This window comes from Lampris incognitus, chromosome 3, assembly GCF_029633865.1.
Source record: "Lampris incognitus isolate fLamInc1 chromosome 3, fLamInc1.hap2, whole genome shotgun sequence".
Lineage (NCBI taxonomy): Eukaryota > Metazoa > Chordata > Actinopteri > Lampriformes > Lampridae > Lampris > Lampris incognitus.
In genome coordinates this window covers 20,794,897-20,814,445 of record NC_079213.1, presented here as the reverse complement: position 1 = coordinate 20,814,445, position 19,549 = coordinate 20,794,897, and the positions used below count along the sequence as shown (strand labels likewise).

At 43.2% G+C, this 19,549-nt stretch overlaps 2 protein-coding genes across 5 annotated transcripts in view; one reads left to right on the top strand and one right to left on the bottom strand.

Moving 5' to 3' along the window:
• brd1a (bromodomain containing 1a) overlaps positions 1-10,423 on the bottom strand; it is a 30,384-nt gene extending 19,961 nt beyond the window's left edge. For both annotated transcript variants that reach the window (XM_056277983.1, XM_056277984.1), the window contains exons 1-5: positions 10,005-10,423; positions 7,426-8,833; positions 4,265-4,421; positions 2,709-2,840; positions 1,787-1,915 (exon numbers count right to left, since the gene is read on the bottom strand). In XM_056277983.1, coding sequence (XP_056133958.1) covers positions 1,787-1,915; positions 2,709-2,840; positions 4,265-4,421; positions 7,426-8,816 — 1,809 coding nt within the window. In that variant the 5' untranslated portion in view covers positions 8,817-8,833; positions 10,005-10,423. The remainder of the gene's footprint in view (positions 1-1,786; positions 1,916-2,708; positions 2,841-4,264; positions 4,422-7,425; positions 8,834-10,004) is intronic.
• A 349-nt stretch (positions 10,424-10,772) lies between these two features.
• Positions 10,773-19,408, top strand: zbed4 (zinc finger, BED-type containing 4). 3 transcript variants are annotated; one of them, XM_056277988.1, is made up of 2 exons: positions 10,773-11,149; positions 15,436-19,408. In XM_056277988.1, the coding sequence occupies exon 2, from the start codon at positions 15,629-15,631 to the stop codon at positions 19,403-19,405; it is 3,777 nt and encodes a 1,258-aa protein (XP_056133963.1). In that variant the 5' UTR covers positions 10,773-11,149; positions 15,436-15,628; the 3' UTR covers positions 19,406-19,408. The 3 variants fall into 3 exon arrangements, with proteins under 3 accessions (XP_056133963.1, XP_056133960.1, XP_056133961.1); XM_056277985.1 differs by having other exon boundaries at positions 10,773-11,236; XM_056277986.1 differs by having other exon boundaries at positions 10,773-11,240.
• The last annotated feature ends 141 nt before the right edge of the window (positions 19,409-19,549 follow it).

Genomic DNA, 19,549 nt, shown 5'->3' with positions numbered 1-19,549 from the left:
AAGCTTTAAAAGCGAACAGTTCAGTTATGAAATCTGGTCAAGTGCAACTGTAGGTCAAATCCAGATATTTGAAGATTCCCTTGAAAAATAAAACAAATGTGTGCAACAGAAAAATATTATTTTTCCTGCATATTGTGCAGGTAGTATAGTTTGAATGTTTGACCTTCAAAAAATTAGGTTATGCTGTAAAGATAATGAAATGCAACCACAGAATTGAACCTAAGCAGATAAAGCATCCTTTAAAACTCCACAAAGTTTATTTATAAGAATAAAACACCTTTACACCATACTATGATCATAGCACTGTCTACTACTACTACTTTCGGCTGCTCCTGTTAGGGGTTGCCACAGCGGATCATCCGTTTCCATTTTGTCCTGTCTTCTGCATCTTCCTCTGTCACACCAGCCACCTGCATGTCCTCCCTCACCACATCCATAAACCTCCTCTTTGGCCTTCCTCTTTTGCTCTTCCCTGGCAGCTCCATATTCAGCATCCTTCTCCCAATATACCTGCCATCTCTCCTCCACACATGTCCAAGCCATCTCAATCTTGCCGCTCTTGCTTTGTCTCCAAACCGTCCAACTTGAGCGGTCCCTCTAAAATAAACATTCCTAATCCTGTCCTTCTTCGTCACTCCCAGTGAAAATCTTAGCATCTTCAACTCTGCCACCTCTAGCTCCGCCTCCTGTCTTTTCATCAGTGCCACTGTCTCCAAACCATATAACATAGCTGGTCTCGCAACACTCTTGTAAACCTTCCCTTTAACTCTTGCTGGTACCCTTTTGTTGCAAATTACTCCTGACACTCTTCTCCACCCACTCCACCCTGCCTGCACTCTCTTCTTCACCTCTCTCCTGCACTCCCCGTTACTTTGGACAGTTGACCCCAAGTATTTAAACTCACATGCCTTTGTCACCTCCGCTCCTTGCATCCTGACCATTCCACTGTCCTCCCTCTCATTCATGCATAGGTATTCCGTCTTGCTCCTACTGATTTTCATTCCTCTTCTCTCCAGTGCATACGTCCACCTCTCCAGGCTCTCCTCAACCTGCACACTACTCTCACTACAGATCACAATGTCATCCGCGAAAACATCATCGTCCATGGAGACTCCTGCCTGATCTTGTCCGTCAACCGGTCTGTCACCACGCAAACAAGAAAGGGCTCAGAGCCGATCCTTGATGTAATCCCACCTCCACCTTGAACCCATCTGTCATTCCAACCACACACTTCACCATTGTCACACTTCCCTTATACATATCCTGCACCACTCCTACATACTTCTTTGCCACTCCCGACTTCCTCATACAATTCCACACCTCCTCTCTCGGCACCTTGTCCGTATGCTTTCTCTAAATCTACAAAGACACAATGTAACTCCTTCTGGCCTTCTCTATACTTCTCGATCAACATTCTCAAAGCAAACATCGCATCTGTGGTGCTCTTTCGTGGCATGAAACCATACTGCTGCTCGCTAATCATCACCTCGCCTCTTAACCTAGCTTCTATTACTCTTTCCCATATCTTCATGCTGTGGCTGATCAACTTTATACCTCTGTGGTTGCTACAGTTCTGCATATCACCCTTGTTCTTGAAAATCGGTACCAGTATGCTTTTTCTCCACTCCTCAGGCTATGATCATAGTACTGTGGTATAGGTAAAAATCCGTGTAAACTGTTAGTTGGAATATATGAGGCTTAGAAAAATTGAGTTTTGTTGTGGAGCCAAGTAAACTGCAAACCACAAAGTGAAGAAAAAATGTCCAAGGGGTCTCCTAACGTTCACCTCATTGATGTCGACGGGCTGGGCAAAGATCCTGGCCTGGTCTTTCTCCTGGAGCTTATCCAGAAGTGTCCTGAGCAGAATACTGAAAGGAGTCAACTGCATCTCCAGCAGGGTTTGCTGCAACTTCATCTAAAACACAAGGTTGGAGAAAAATAAGCACTGGGATCAGATTTAGAATAAACAAAAAAATGTGTTGAATACGGGAGTAAATTTACTAAAGGGGCAGTGATGATCTCATTGTGCTAAGCAACTTCGAATGAAGTCAGTTCTGACATGCATTTCATCGCATTAACAACAAAATGTAACTGCGATTCATACACCAATTCCTATACAGCAAGTGCATTAATAGAAATGACTTTCACACACATGTTCAACTAGGAAATGCACACAATTAAAGCAGATTGTTACTGCTTCGAAAGTAACATCATGAAGAGAAGTTATGCACGTCACTTCTCTACCTTTCACTTCTCTTCAGAGAAATCAGATAGCTATGTATGTAGATACCAGTGTCCTCATTTACTGGGGCATACATTTAATTCAGCAAAATCAAACAGACACAATCAAGATTCCAGGATATTGTCTGGTGTTTTTGTTGGGGTGAACTCTGACAATTGCACCTGCCAAATTCAGTGAATAAAAATGTTTATTTCCTTACTTGTTATGTTCTGTTTAGTGACTCTGTTTAGTTTTATGTTTTAGTTTATGTTTAGTACTAGGTTTAGTTTTCTTCCTATTTTTTCTCCCTGTTAAAGGGTTTTTTTTTTTTAGGGAGTTGTTCCTAATCTGATATGAGTGTCTTAAGGACAGGATGTTGTGTTGCTGGAAAGCCACTTGAGGCAAATTTGTAATTTGTGATATTGGGCTATACAAATAAAATTGACTTGACTTGTATCAATCCAACTGTCCATCCATCCCCTCTTACCTCTTCCCTCTTGAGCTTCTCTCTCTTACGTATCAGCTCCAGCAGCAGCCGGGCTCTCTCCAGGTCATGTCGGAGACGATGCCACTCCTTTAACTGCTCTTTTAGAGCCCTACTCTCCTCCTCACTTTGCCTCTGAAGAGATGAGAAGAGAAAACAGTAGCATAACTATGTGTTTTAGATCACAGAAAGCTGGATCAGTTCATTTGGACACGATTATTGACGGAAAAGTTTCATCACTAATCTAAGTGACTGCAGGTATCTCCACCCTTATAAACTATACAGTGGCATAACAAACAAAATCAATGATCAGTTTCATTTGCAAATTGCCATGACCATTGACTAGAGTGTCAGTGGCAATGTGAACTATTCACAGAGGATTGGGGAATAGCTTGTTTGCAGTCAAGTGATTCTGATGGCGCGTGAGATTCAGATGGAGGGCAGGAAGTGAAAAGCAGAATGGACGAAATGGCGCTAGTTTAGCCCAATCTGTGCTAGTTTAGACGACATTATGAGAGAAAGGTAGAAACAGAAAGTAAGATATGTTGGACATGATCCTTATGTTATGAAGAGTGATTTTTTTTTTTTTTGACGAAGTGGTCACTGCACACACGCGTGTTATCCGACTCTGCTCCTCCCGACCGCAGATGATGGTTCGCAACCATTTTTTCCGGCATTTTCGGTCAATTTCTTGCATTTTCCCCCCGCATGAACAACAACTTTTGGTACTCAATAAAAACTCCTTGTGGTTTCTCAGTTAATGATGCCAAACATAGGCATTTTGAAAGTTTGTGATAGTGCTTCCTATGTAGAAAATCACTTCCTGCCCTCCATCTGTAGTTCGTGACGTCATGTGCAAACAACCTATAGTTGCTATCACAGCATTGTAAGATGGTGACAGATATACTCTTAGCCCCCCCCCCTCCCAATTCAGGGATGGTCATTTCCTCTTCACATAGATGGATTCTTTGACTCCTCGTTCAAACCACATTATAATGCATCAGGCCAGGACTCCGCAGTCTACACTATCTACATACAGGCCAGTGGCCACTCTTTCAATGATGAGGATGTGCGCATCCTTGATAGGGAGGAATGCTGGTTTGAACGAGGCAGACACATTTGTTTTAGAGTATTCTGATGTAAAAATTGAAGCAATAAATAAATTGTGAACGGTAAAGAAAGCTAACAAAATTGCTACTAAAAATATGCACAGATAATGGGATTTTAAAAGGGTAAGAAGTTTTTTTTGGTGATCAACCATTTTTATTTTTAAAAACAGGACACAACAAATAAACAACAACAACAACAGGGCAGCACATTAGTAACAATGTTTAAGGACCGAAATAAATGGAAAAAAATGTACAGAATACAAAGGGTAAGTAAATGTATGTTAAAGTAGAACATAAATTTCAAGCTCATAGAGCTTATTTTTTTTAGTCTTGAAAACAAGGTGCAGACCAAAAGCATGTAGTAGAAAACAATGAAAGCAAATTTATAACAAAACCGAGAATGTAGAGTCACAGCATGTAACTGCAACTTGCAGTAACTGACACACTTACCGGTTGTGAGCTCTTCTGGGACTGCATGCTTGTCTGAAGGCGCCTGATCAGGGGTAGTCCATTCCTTGATTGCCTCTTCAGTGTCCAGTAATTCAAGACCAGATCTACAAACGCCCTCTTCTTCTGGACTGACACCTGATTTAGAATACTTTGTAACCTGGGAGGAACCATGAGACAGATATTAGAGGGATTTGGTCAAATCAGGAAACCAACTTTGTGGTCAAGTGGCCAGAGCTAGTTCATCCCAATATTAGGGATTCAGTTTCTTTAATTTGCTTTTCTTCTATTATAAGCTTTACTTAACCCACGTCAAATTGCGCAGTGAATTCTATGATTCAATCTGGCTTTCAGTTATAAAATGAATGATTACAAGGACTGGTAACACCGATTTTACAGCTGAACTTTCATATGATACAAAAATACAAGAACACATAATATAGAAGAACTGCACGACTATTACTGTCACAGGTTAAATCCCTGCAACAGCCAAAGTTTCTCCATTGCCCATATGTCCTGTCAAACTGTCCTTGAGAGACACTAAGGCCCATCTACCTTGCTCCTTTCTTTTGAGCTCTAGGTAACGACAATGGCTAATGTCTTAAATCCTAACGAGTCCTTGCATTTTTTCAGCAGCATATAGTCAAGTCAAGTTGATCTATATAGCATTTAAAACAACCACAGTTGAACCAAAGTGCTGCACAAGTTCAAAATACAATATAAGTGACACATACACTACCGTTCAAAAGTTTGGGATCACCCAAACAATTTTGTGTTTTCCATGAAAAGTCACACTTATTCACCACCATATGTTGTGAAATGAATAGAAAATAGAGTCAAGACATTGACAAGGTTAGAAATAATGATTTGTATTTGAAATAAGATTTTTTTTACATCAAACTTTGCTTTCGTCAAAGAATCCTCCATTTGCAGCAATTACAGCATTGCAGACCTTTGGCATTCTAGCTGTTAATTTGTTGAGGTAATCTGGAGAAATTGCACCCCACGTTTCCAGAAGCAGCTCCCACAAGTTGGATTGGTTGGATGGGCACTTCTTTGAGCAGATTGAGTTTCTGGAGCATCACATTTGTGGGGTCAATTAAACGCTCAAAATGGCCAGAAAAAGAGAACTTTCATCTGAAACTCGACAGTCTATTCTTGTTCTTAGAAATGAAGGCTATTCCATGCGAGAAATTGCTAAGAAATTGAAGATTTCCTACACCGGTGTGTACTACTCCCTTCAGAGGACAGCACAAACAGGCTCTAACCAGAGTAGAAAAAGAAGTGGGAGGCCGCGTTGCACAACTGAGCAAGAAGATAAGTACATTAGAGTCTCTAGTTTGAGAAACAGACGCCTCACAGGCCCCCAACTGGCATCTTCATTAAATAGTACCTGTTAGAGCCTGTTTGTGCTGTCCTCTGAAGGGAGTAGTACACACCGGTGTAGGAAATCTTCAATTTCTTAGCAATTTCTCGCATGGAATAGCCTTCATTTCTAAGAACAAGAATAGACTGTCGAGTTTCAGATGAAAGTTCTCTTTTTCTGGCCATTTTGAGCGTTTAATTGACCCCACAAATGTGATGCTCCAGAAACTCAATCTGCTCAAAGAAGTGCCCATCCAACCAATCCAACTTGTGGGAGCTGCTTCTGGAAGCGTGGGGTGCAATTTCTCCAGATTACCTCAACAAATTAACAGCTAGAATGCCAAAGGTCTGCAATGCTGTAATTGCTGCAAATGGAGGATTCTTTGACGAAAGCAAAGTTTGATGTAAAAAAAATCTTATTTCAAATACAAATCATTATTTCTAACCTTGTCAATGTCTTGACTCTATTTTCTATTCATTTCACAACATATGGTGGTGAATAAGTGTGACTTTTCATGGAAAACACAAAATTGTTTGGGTGATCCCAAACTTTTGAACGGTAGTGTATAAATAAAAATATCTGTAAAGAAGACATAAAATAAAGAATATAAAATGTAAACATAAAACATAAGAGTAAAAGTATATTTGCACAATAAAATCATGTTGTCAAGCTCAAATTGAATTGAATGCCAGCGAGAAGAGGTAGGTCTTTAACAAAGATTTAAAAGTCTCTAGGATCTGAGCAGATCTTATGTGTACTGGTAACCTGTTCCAGAGATCAGGGCCAGCCACTGTAAAGGCTCTTGTCGCCCCTATTTTTAAGCCTAGATCTTGGAAATCTGGTTTGTTGACCTGAATGCTCTGACTGGTGTATGATGATGTATTAGCTCTGATAAATAAGATGGTGCCAACCCATTTAAAGACTTAAAAACAAGTAATAAACTCTTAAACTGGATCCTAAAACAGACAGGAAACCAATGAAGGGAGGCCAGTATAGGCGTTATGTGATCATGTCGTTTCTTTCCTGTCAGAAGACGAGCAGCTGCATTTTGTACAAGCTGCGGGCGACGAAGCGACGACTGAGCTACACCAACATACAATGAGTTACAATGATCCAAATGAGAGGCAATAAATGCATGAATAACCTTTTCAAGATCTTTTTGAGGGAGATAGGCCTTTACTTTTCCCACAAGTCGTAATTGGAAAAAAAACTTGCTTTGACTACTGAGCTTATTTGTTTATCAAAGTTGAAAGAGCTGTCAAAAATCACACCAAGATTCCTAACAGAAGAAGAGGGCCAAGCGCGCTATCATAACCATCCAGAAGATCAGGTTGTCCATATACAATTATTTCAGTCTTATTTTGATTTAGTTTCAGGAACTTTAACTCCATCCATGTTTTGACATCCTTTAAACAACTACGCAAAGCCTGTATAGAATCTCTGCTGTTTGTTTTTATAGGCAGATAGAGTTGCAAATCATCAGCAAAACAATGAAAAGACATATTATGTTTTTAAAAAATGGACCCCAAGGGCAGCATATACAGTGAGAAGAGAATGGGGCCCAAAATGGAGCCTTGGGGGACCCCACAGTTAAGTGGGGCTGCAGCTGAAGAGAATTGGTCTATATGGACAGAAACACTTATATTTGACAGATAAGACTTGAAACCATTCTAGGGTAGTACCTTTAATGCCTACACACAGCTCAAGCTATGATAAAATAATATTATGGTCATATAGTATGGTCAATATTATAATAAACTATTATGTATAGCAACTTAAAAGTTATTGATGAACATACCTGTGAGGGGGAAAATTAGGAACAACCGTTGAAAGCATTTCTTCAGGTTCAGGCTCTGAGTTCTTACTCTTCTTCTGCCGTTTCCCTTTTGATTTTCTCCTCCTGGTTCCTTTTCCCCTCTCCACTTTCTTACATAGTCCGTTTTTGGGTTTTGCATCATCGTAAATGGTGAGAGGCCTTTTGACACAGCCACTGGGTGTGTGCGCCCCACAATATGCAGTCTTCCTCACAGAGAATGTAGGCTCGCCCGACCCAGTTACCTCCTTGATTGGCTCCATCTTCATGAAGAGGCCAGCCTTTTGAGCACAGCTGACGTGGAAGGCAGTATAGCAGTTGGCTTTGTGGCACTGGATGCAAGCACCGACACCTTTCTCCTTGCAGAGGTAACAGGTGAGCTTCCAGCGTGCAGGGGGTATATGGCTGACCCCATCGATAGGCTCAATGAAGGTTGTGTTGGAAAAGCCAACCTCAGGAACCCACAGGGCGCACACCACATGACCCCAGCGGCCGTCGTCCGTCTTTTTCACTGCTCCACCCTTGTTGGGACAGAGGATGCAGTCTGTTGGCTGGGTGGGCGACTGCAAGCAATGCCGGCACAGCCATTGGCCCTCAGGGATGTAGGGCACGCCATAACACTCCTGGTGCACTGCCAGGTTGCACATGTCGCAGAACAGAATAGCGTTACTGTTATGGCACTCCCCATCCATGCAGATGCAGCAGACGGCATCCTCATCGATGGGAACCTGCTGCTCCGCGCCTTGACCCAGGCTCTCCAGGTGAAGCTCCTTCTCAAATCGGTCCACCAGGAACTCAAAGACATTATGAGAAACCTGGCTGACCCCTTCACTCCGCCGCTTCTCATTGACCAGATCCAGCCATGCATAATCCTCTTCGTCCATGTCATATTCAGTTTCCTCATCCAGCTCTTCCTCTGTCTTCTCCATAAATTTATAAAACGCAGCTGGTCGCTTGGGAACTGCAGGCAGGTTATACTCCACTGTACGAAACTTTGGTTCTGGGAGCTTTGGTCCCACATTGCAACTGGCATGATGTCCCACTCCTTTCCCATGACTGGTTATTCCTAGTGCCGCATTCCTCTTCTCCTGGTTGTTTTTAAGCCGGACAGACCTCAGGAGGACCTGCTGCTGGGGTTTCTCTGTATTCTCTTTGTTGCTGGTGCACTCCATCATCTCCTGCACCATGGGATCATCATCAGAGACCACACCCAGCTTATCATAGATACTGAGTCGATGGACACGACCATCAATCTCCATCTCCACCATGCGCTGTGCCTGGGCATAGGTCAAGATCTGCTTGTTTGGGGACGGCTTAATGGGAGACGGTGACCTTTGAGGCACTGGGACTCGTTGGTGCCGAGCTTTCTTCCTCATCTTGAAGATCCGTGTTGCTGGAGAGAAACACAATGGAAGAATGGGAATTAGCACATGTTTGATGGGATCATGACAATAAGAGTTTCAACCTTGCTGTCTCCATTCTTTATCAGGTGTGTGGCCTTGGGGGGTTAGAAAAACAAAGACCAGAGTAAACAACACCGCTAAGGAATTTGGGAAGACAATGCGCTCAACTCATATTTTGTTCAAACAGCTACTTCTGCTACTAAGTCTTCAAACCAAATAAAGCACTATAAGTGTGGCATCCTTTTAATTAAGTCATTGGCGCTTTTGTGGATCCATTTAAGATGCCATAGCGAAATGTGGGCACAAGTTTTACACATCCAGTATAACCAGTACAATCTATGGTAAGGGCAGATGTGATCAAAACACAAAAATGTCTTCAAATAATTGCGTTATATTTAAAAGCGATCAACGTTAAGATACGGCTGCAACAAGTCCTGCGGTGCACGAACCGCATGGAGATGACAAATGAATGGACTTTGACGAAAAGTAACCTTTTGTATTCAAATAAACATACGTCACTTTTGAATAGGCTAGTTTAATTCATCCGATAATATAACATTACCCTGTTTATGGTGAGCTCTTGTACACGTTTCCCTTAAAATTTAACGCTGCTCATTTCCTCCGTGGCAAAACTAGAGGGAAGTAGACGACGTATTATATGCATACATACAAGTTGTTTTTGCAAGACATTTTAAGTCGTAGTTAAAGAAAGCAGCGAGCAGACAGCCATTTAAAGTCTCGCACCACCTAAATTTGTCACCGCGGCTACGGTAGTTAACGTTTCGTTTCTGTTTTGTCAATGAGCCGCGGCATGTAAATATCACTGCGAGATGGCCACCCACACCACTTGAAGTTGGACTGCACTGGATTTACTACTTGCTCCATTTGGCGCAGAGGTGCAGTTGTTCCGTCTCTTGACACGGGTGTGCCGGAGTGGCCCAGTTGCTAACAATAACATTAGCAACTCCGCTAGCAGGGGAAGCTAGCCGCCTCTTACCCGAGCAAATGGCGTCAAACAAAACAAGAGTGGGTCTTTAAAATCAGTCGGAGCACTCATTCTTTCAACGCGTAGACATCCATTCGCAGAAAATCGTACACCCGCTCATGTCCACACACGATACGATGCATCGCAAAATCCGTACTAAAAAGCGTATAACCCACCTCGGCTCTGCGAACACTTTCGCTGGCTGAAGACGGTCGCTAACCTGGAGCCCCTTTCAAAGCGATGGCGGCGCAGGCCCGCTGAGCGTCGGCAACTCCGTACACAGTGTTCTCATGCAACGGGCGATTACTTTCGGTTCTTTATTCTGCGGTGATTGGAAAAAGGGAAGCCGTTCCGGTGCTCTCCGCGCCCCCCGGGGAACGTTTCGGCATCCAGTTTCTACCGTGAGGGTAAAAGAATTTTGCTCTCAGGGACCGTTGGCGGACTGGAGTCGCTCGCCGCGGGGCAGCCCAGGGCAGCGGCGCGCTTTTCCCTGCGCTCGCTCATCCCCCCCAACACAACAACGCGCTTCACGAGACAAGTCCCACCCGTACGCACGCAAGTCACGTCACGCTAGGGGGTCACGTCGTAGCGCAGTTTGCAGAGGGGGGACGTCTCACACAAAAGCCCATCTGCCCCACAACACGTGTTGCCTATATATTGTTGCCCCCACTCCCACCCCCTGGTTCCTACCACACTGCCCCAGCTCCAAACAAAGCGTGAACCGGGACAATGGCCCGTTCTCTGATATAGACCTCACGACTCGCCTCAACGGTGTGTGTGTGTGTGTGGGGGGGTATTATTGAACGTATCTGGGGCATTACAATAACAGTTTCCAGTTAGTGGAGGCTAGGCTGCTTTGCTCTGCCTTGGTGTGTGATTCAGCAATATTCACTGGCAAACGAAAATAACGAAAATGAACCGTTGCTTTGCCCCGCCCCGAATGACCAGAGTGCCCCTGTCAGGGTATCCCTCAGGTCAAGAAACCCCGTCGGTTTAAGAGCAGCGATAACAGGAAATAAACAACACACCAGAGTACCTAAAAAAAAAATTTTTTTTTAATCCATCAGGACCTATGGATTGACGTTTGGGCAATCGTTAACGAATAATCGTCGAACCGAAAGGAGACGGGTTTAGAAGTGCGCTAGAGATGTTCGTGGGAGTGCGTGTTCGGTTTTGTTTTCCCTTTATCGACTGTTTCGCCATATTAAGGACCCTGCTCTCTGGTGACATCATTAAAACATGTTCCTTCCGTCCGACGCTGTGTGGAGCTGCTTCAACCTAGCGTCAACTGTGAGCAAAAACCAGGAGACAAAGCAACAAAGTGAGCCCCCCCCTCCGGATCAATCAAATGTGTCATATTTAACTGTTTAGGAGCCGAAACCCAGCGATTACACAGTGCTACTTCATGGTAGGTATGTTGAAATTAATCAGAGTGTTTTACGAAACGGGGAGTCTTGCGAGAACGTCGTGGTGAGTACTGGTCTGACTCGGATCTCGTGTGGTTCGTGTGTACAGCCAGGGTTCTGCCTCGCCAGGTTAGCTAGTACGTCCTGTGTGTGTGTGGGTCTGTGGCCTAGCTAGTTGCTAACCTCATAGCAGGACATCGTTTACCTGGCATATGCCTCTAACATACACCAGCGTTGGCAGGCTTAGTTTGAGAAGTTGTGTTGGCCTCGAATATTTTGCTATGCAGATCCATGTGACAGAAGGGTTAAACTTACACGTCCTGTTTTCGTGAATAACTCAGACGTGTGGCTAAGCTAGTTAGCACTTGGATAGCGACCCTGGTATTTACTGATGATTTAGCGTAAACGTGACTATTGGCAAGAATTCTTCAGATTATTATCTAATGAGTTTTAAGAGGGTCGTGTCCTTGCTCTTTCGTCGCACGTAACCCATAAATTAGCTGTATACATACATACATATATAAACATCTAGGAGAATGCCAGTTCACACTGGCTATTTTCCGCTGTCCTCTGTATATCTTAATGATTAGCTCTTCAGCCAAACCCGGAAAAGCTGCTTGTCAGTATTCACTTAGGAAATGGCTTGCTTGATACTGGCTTACCACTTGCGATCGTTTCACTGTTCTTGTAAATCAAGTACACCTAATCAAGTCCCCGTCCCCCCCCCCACCCTACCACCCGTTTCTGTTGTTAGATGATAGTTTATTAGTGCGACTGCTTGTTTTACAGCTCGATGACTTAAAATACAATCAAAATGTTGGCGCAAACTCGATGAACAAATGCATATGGACTGACGATTCCGCAAACGAATTTCTTAAATGTGTTTAATGTCCGTCATATTATGTTGGTCGAGTTCTTCATCGGTACACGAAGTGCGTTGCATTAGATACTTTTTACGCTCTAAACGTGAAGCTATTTTTTTAATGATGGACCAGCATTACAATTTGCACATTAACATTCGCAAAATCTTGGAATCACCTTTTTTCACTGTTTTTCATGGTATCATTGTAATGAAAGGGCACCAGAGCCTCAGAACGGCAGGTTACAAATCATTCTACAAATATTTATTATAATGTCTTTGTGCTATTTTTGTGCTTTCAAACAATATGACACACAGTATGGTTACACCTATGAAAGGATGTATAAGGAGTCTCCGTTTACATTTTAGTGAAACATGGTATTTCAGACTGAATAGATTAAGGTGCAAAAAAATCAGCAATGTCGTTGACTATATATATGTGATACAATTGTCTGAAGTCTAAAGATGCACAGTGTTATCCAAATGTGACTAGTACTGGACTGCAAATACTATTTGAGCAATTTATAATATATCCCAAACTTCTGGGCATTTTTTTTCTCTTAAGTTGATGCCATTCTTTGCCTTTTTCAAGGAGAACTGGCCAATCTTAATATTACAGTGACTTCCAAGGTGAAATAAAAAGTAAATACGATGGTATCGAGATGGTAACGAGATGGTAATGAGAACATTTAAAAACCGATCTACAGGTTATTTGGGAGACTCTTTGGATAGTGGTAAGGAAGGGATGAGCCTTTGGAATGCTGTCAAAGAAGGTTGAATCAGTTCATCTGGATACATTTATTAACAGATATGTTTCATCACTCATCTATATCACTCTTCACTGTATGTGAAGTATGTGGACTGAAGACTCCTATACATACAGGGGGCAGTACTATAGGCAGAATCATGGGTGTGCTATTGGGTCCCCAATCTCACCTGTAGTGGCCAACTTGTATATAGAGGAAGTGGAAAAGAGGGCTGTAATGTCCTATCCAGGGACACCACCTAGCCATTGGTTCAGATTTGTGGATGACACCTGGGTTAAAATTAAATCTCAGGGTATACCACATTTCACCGACAACATTAACTCTGTGGACAATCACATCAAGCTAACCAGTGAGGATGTGAAAAATGACAGGTTAGCCTTTTTAGACTGTGAAATTGCAATTGGTGATGGGGTGCATTTGATTGTTGATGTTTACCGTAAACCAACACATACTGATCAGTACTTAAGGTTTGGAGTACAAACTAGGAGTCATCAGGACGCTGTACCAACGAGCTGACAACGTCCCCACAGGCACAGCAGCCAGAGAAGTGGAAAAATCCCACTTTAAACAGGTCCTGGTTAAGTGTAGTTATCCTAACTGGGCGTTTGTCAAAGCCAGAAAGACGTCCAAATAGTGCGCCAGCTGATCAAAGAGAGGAGAAGGACAACAGCTGCCTAAGTGTAAACCAGTGGTAAATCCGTATGTGGCAGGAGTGTCGGAAAAGTTGAGACACGTATTTTGCAAACACCGCGTCTCAGTTGCCTTCAAACCCCAAAAGCTCAGTTGCTTTCAAAACCCACTGCTAGGGTTGGGCATCGTTTGAAAATGTTCGATACCGACACCAAAACAAATGCCTCCAATTCGATACGATACCTAAACGGTGCTTTTTCGATACTATATATTATGAAAACCTTATAGGATTATCAGCAAACTACTTTTCTATACAGCGAGCACCATAATTCATTGACACATTGTGTTATTTTGGTTCTGTACTGTAGCACTTTAAGATTGAAAGTGAGGTCAACAATGACAATGAGGTCAACATGCAGACTGACATCTTGAATGTATGTGAGCCTATTTATATACATCATCATAACGGTCCTTACCTGTTTCATCATTGCTAGCAGTGACTTGTACATTGGGGAAACTAAGCAAACGCTTACCAAGAGAATGGTACAACACAGGAGAGCTAATGCGTCAGGCCAGGACTCCGCAGTCTACACCCATCTACAGGCCAGTGGCCACTCTTTCAAGGATGAGAATGTGCATATCCTTGATAGGGAGGAATGCTGGTTTGAATGGGGAGTCAAAAGAGGTCATATATGTGAAGAGGGAACGACCATTCCTGAACCGAGGAGGGGCCTAAGAATACATCTGTCGCCATCTTACAATGCTGTGATTGCAAACATTCCCAAATCTTCTGTGAATACAATGTACACATGGCCAGTGAAACTATAGATTCACTTTAATAGTTAATAGTTGTGCCCATGTTTGCATATGAAACTAGTCGTTGGTTTCGGTCGTCATGCAACTGTATTGTTTATAAGGGTGGGGATACCAGCAGTCAGTTTAGACTGAAGAGGTCACTTAGATGAGTGATGAATTGTAGCTGTTAATAAACATTGCAACCAGATGAACTGATTAGATCTTATTTGATTTTCTTACCTGGATTATTGAGCATGCATAAAGACACTTTGGAATGCTAGTTAAGGCCAGTGGCAGCTTTGCAGAAGACACTATTGAGTAGATTGTTTGGGTTGGTCTTGGACTACTTCATGGATGGGCATTTTCTACCAGAGTTTACTGGGATGGTATGATGCCTGCTCAGCAGTCTGGACAACACTCTCAGAGGAGCAGTTTATAATGGGGCCAAATATTGATTTTTGAAAAGAAGCTGTAGATATAATAGAAATTTTTTTGCATTTTTTTCCTACCCAAACTTAAAGTATAGCTTTAGGCTTCTCCAGACAAAAGTTTACTAACGGAGGCCAAAAAACAGCTTTAGATCGCTTATACTGTCAAAACTACAGTATACAGCGTACCAGAATTTGGACTACCAAGTATATAATAGAAGCTATTAAGTTTTTATTTATATATATATATATATATATATATATATATATATATATATATATATATATATATGAAACAGGCTTGTACTGCCTCATAGTGAATTTACTTTACTACCTGAATTATTTTGCTCCTTATTTGTTGAGCACTATCCCAACCGTTGAGTGTTTCTTTTAGCAAAGTTGTATATATATATATGTGTGTGTGTGTGTGTGTGTTTGTGTGTATATATGGCATTTTTTACGAAAATGTCAATTGTGCTGTTGTAAGTGCTCAGCTAATGAGCGGGGATATGCCTATAAGCTAGGAGGGGTTAAATCCATAGTGTAATTTCCCCACAGGGATCAGTAAAGTATCTCAAAATCAAAAAAAAAATCATAATGGGCCAAATGTAAGGTGTCGTTCATTTAGCCAAAGACTTTCGCTCATTTATTTTAATACTTTTTTTTCTATAAAGAATTATCACTTACAAAACTCTTCCCTCTCTTTTTCTCCATCTCTCTAGGTCCTGCAAAAACAGCTGGAACCGTTTCCATCACAAATGCAAGTGAAAGTCAAGGAGGCTTCATGTATTCTGGACAGTCACACGTGCACAACTGCTTGAGAACAGCAACATCCATGACGACTCTTGAACATATCACAGACTGCATTTGACAACACAAACTTGATTATCATACAGAAACCTCTGGGCTCTTGAGATGGATGGGGAGGAAGAGGTCTCTCATGTGAGTGAGGATATGGTCATTGACCCTGATGGCTCCATAGACTCTAAGAAAAGGGAAGCAAAAGGCTCATGTCTAAAAATTGAGGGTCAGGATGGATATGTATTCAAATCCTACAGCGTTACCCCTCATGAGACTGCAGATGCAAACCCCTCCACTTGTTCTGCAATAACACTGGGTAAAGACTTGTCCCCTTCCTGCTTGGGGGCAGAAAAAGATGAATCTTCTCAGGTTGACACAGAGTCTAATTTAAATAAAGTGAAGGAGACTGATCCAGCTTCTCCAGCTCTCTCAAGTAAAGACATAAACAATGACATTATGTTTGAAATTGACAACAAAAATACTGAAAATGGTAATGAGGCAAATACACATATCAAAGAGAAGGAAAGTGATGCAAATGGCATGGAGGAAGAAAACCAAGAGGATGAAAGGTTATCATTTGATAACTTGGTCACAAGAGATAATGATGATTATAGCAATTTGCTAAGTGGATATACAAGCACCCTTTATGATGTTGCCATGGACGCTGTCACGCAGAGCCTTTTGTCATCCATGAGGAGCCATGCAAATCCCCGCAAAAAATCTCCTGCGTGGAATCATTTCTGCATATCCCCACGAGACAGTACCAAAGCAATCTGTTTATACTGCATGAAAGAGTTCAGTCGCGGTAAGAATGAGAAAGACCTCAGCACGAGCTGCTTGATGAGGCACGTCCGAAGGGCTCACCCCACTGTGCTTTTACAAGATGGAGGCGATGCCTCCTCAAATAATTTGGCTAGCTCCCTCGCATTATCTTTGATACCTCCCTCCCCAAACTCACCAAAAAACGGAGACTTGACAAGTAGTGTTCCTACTCCTGCCTCAAAAAACACTTCGCCGTCCACCTCTTCTGCTGAGACATTGGACTCAACATCCAAAGAAGTGTTACCCAAAGTTGAACCAAAACCTGAACCATGTGCCAATGCTGACAATGTCAGTGGCACACACTCATCTTCACATTCCAGTGAAAACAACGGTGAAGAAGCTTCAGATGGAGGGCCTGAGCGTCTTGCTGGGACCACAAAAAGCTCCAGCTCTCGTCGGAGATCTGCTGTATGGAAACATTTTTACCTGTCACCTGTGGACAGCTCGAAAGCAGTGTGTATCCACTGCATGAATGAATTCAGTCGGGGTAAGAATGGGAAAGATCTGGGGACAAGCTGTCTTATTCGTCACATGTGGAGGGCCCACAAAGAGGTTGTCATAGAGGAAAATGGACAGGGCAATCACATTCCACCGCCCTATACAAACCCTCCCTCACTTTTGTCCCGCACACAATTGCAGGACTCGCTGGAAATTAAAAAAGAGTCCTCTCTTCCCCCATCTTCACCAGAAACCATATCAGATGAATTGCCCCAGAACATGGAGGAAAGCATGGACATGAAAGAAGAAATAGACGAGGCCCTGAATCAGTCAGGACACGAGTCCTCCTTCAACCTATCATTCGGAGCTCAGGGGGAGGATGCCTTTCTAGCTTCCTCACCTTGTGATCTGTCTGAGGGCCCCAGCCTCAGCCAGGAACATTCAGTTTTCCAGCAAAATAAGAAGATAATGAAACGGGTGAAATCTGAAGTGTGGCACCATTTTATCGTCTCTCCGGTCGACCAGCTCAAAGCCTTGTGCCGATACTGCCCCTGTGTCATCAGCCGAGGGAAACGGGGTGACTTTGGCACAAGTTGCCTGATGAGGCATCTAATGAGGCGCCATCCTGATGTCCTTAAAAACCAAAAAAGCACGGATGACAAGGAACCTTCCCCCCAACTGTATACTACTATCGCTGCAACAGACACAGTTTCAGCCAAAGAAACTGAGAACGCTTGTGAGAAAAAGCCACAAAATCCACCTGTGTTCAGTAAAAAGACATCAAAACTGTGGAACCATTTTTCGATTTCCCCTGCCGATCCCACTAAGGTTGTTTGTTTGCACTGTAGCCGCACAATAAGCCGAGGCAAAAAGACTACAAACCTCGGCACAAGTTGCCTCTTCAGGCACATGCAGAGGTTTCATGGACACGTTCTTGAAAGTAACAATACTATCTCAGGTGATGTGCCGTCTGCTGAAATTCATGTCAAACAAGAGCTCATGGACACTTCTGTGTTTGAAGAAAACGTTGAGAAATTTGATGAACACCACCCGGTTGCCAAAAAGATCACCAAACTCATCGCAGAGATGCTTGCACTGGATCTTCAGCCATCAGCCATGGTGGAGAACGCTGGCCTGAACAGACTACTAGAGTACCTTCAGCCTCAGTATTCTCTACCTTCTTCTTCTTATTTCACCAGCACTGCCATACCAGAAATGTATGAAAGGGTGAAGGAGGTTGTTCTCACACACCTGAAAGAGGCTGAATGTGGTGTTGTTCACTTCACAACTAGTATTTGGGTCAGTAGCCAGACGAGAGAATACCTGACCCTCACTGCCCACTGGGCGACATATGAGTCGAGGGTCAGACCTCAGGGCCAGGACTTTCATTGCTCCGCTCTCCTCAGTGTCACCCAGATAGACTGTGACCATGATATGCTTAACATTCAGAAGCAGCTTGAGTTTCTGTGGGATTCCTGGATCACCTCATCAGGGCTGAAAAAGGGGTTCACTGTTACTGATAATAATGCCATCATACATGCCCTTGAGGACCCTAACCATGTCACAATGCAGTGTTTTGGCTACACCATAGACCTCATTGTTAGTGAAGCCATAAAAAGCCAGAGAATGGTTCAGAATCTTCTGAGCATTGCACGAAAGATCTGTGAACGTGTACACCGCTCAGCGAAAGCCAAGGAGAAACTGGCTGAGCTTCAAAGAGTCCACCAGCTGCCTGAGAACCAACTGGTTCAGGACGTACCCTCCAAATGGAGGACCTCCTTTTTAATGCTGGAGCGGCTGGTGGAGCAGAAGAAAGCCATTGATGAGATGTCGATCGAGTGCAATTTCAGGGAAATGATTAGCTGCGATCAGTGGGAAGTAATGCTGTCAGTGTGCAATGCACTGAAACCTTTCGAAGTTGCTTGCAGGGAGATGAGCAACCACACTGCTACCCTGGGACAAGTAATACCACTCATTCACATTCTCAACAGAAAGATAGACCTGCTGTTTGATGAGACTGTGGGCATTGACAACATGCTCAAGTCTCTAAAGGAGGCTATGGTGAGTAGAATGTCCTCAACTCTGCATGACCCACGATACACTTGGGCAACCATGCTAGACCCACGGTACAAGACTTCACTCTTCACAGAGGAAGAGGCCGAGCAATGTAAACAAGACCTTATCCGAGAACTGGATTTGACCTTTTCTACCTCAGTCCTGACTAGACCTCCGCTGCCTAACGGGTGCGGGGAGGCCCCTGCTTCATCCAACAGCTCCCACTCTAACAAGGACAACCTTTGGTCTCTTATGGCTGACATCCGACACAAGATAAAACAGGAGGAAAAGCCAAAATCCTCAGAGCTGGCGGTGCTTGAGTACCTAGAGGAAGATATACTTGATCAAAGCTGTGACCCACTCGACTATTGGAACCTGAAAAAGTTCCTATGGCCAGAACTTGCCAAAGTAGCTGCCCGTTATGTGGGCTGTCCACCCAGCATTGTCCCAGCAGAGACTCTGTTCAGCACAGCCAGTGTGAACTGTGCCCTAAATCAGCCCAGGCCTTTGTTAGACAACGTGGAGGGTCTGCTCTTTCTCAAGGTTAACCTCCCCTTGATTTATTTTCAGTACTAAGAAATAACAAAGATGAACTTGCGAACCCTTTATCAGGACCAAGTTGCATAGCTGTGAAAAGGGGTCTTTTCTGTCAGGCAAACTGTAAAAGATTTTGACTTGTACACTGTTGGGTTTTCAGTGCAAAGGCTAGACTTTGGAAGT

Bases quoted from the DNA above. Each gene is read 5' to 3' on its own strand.
- zbed4 (XM_056277988.1), top strand. From the start codon at position 15,629: ATGGATGGGGAGGAAGAGGTCTCTCATGTGAGTGAGGATATGGTCATT.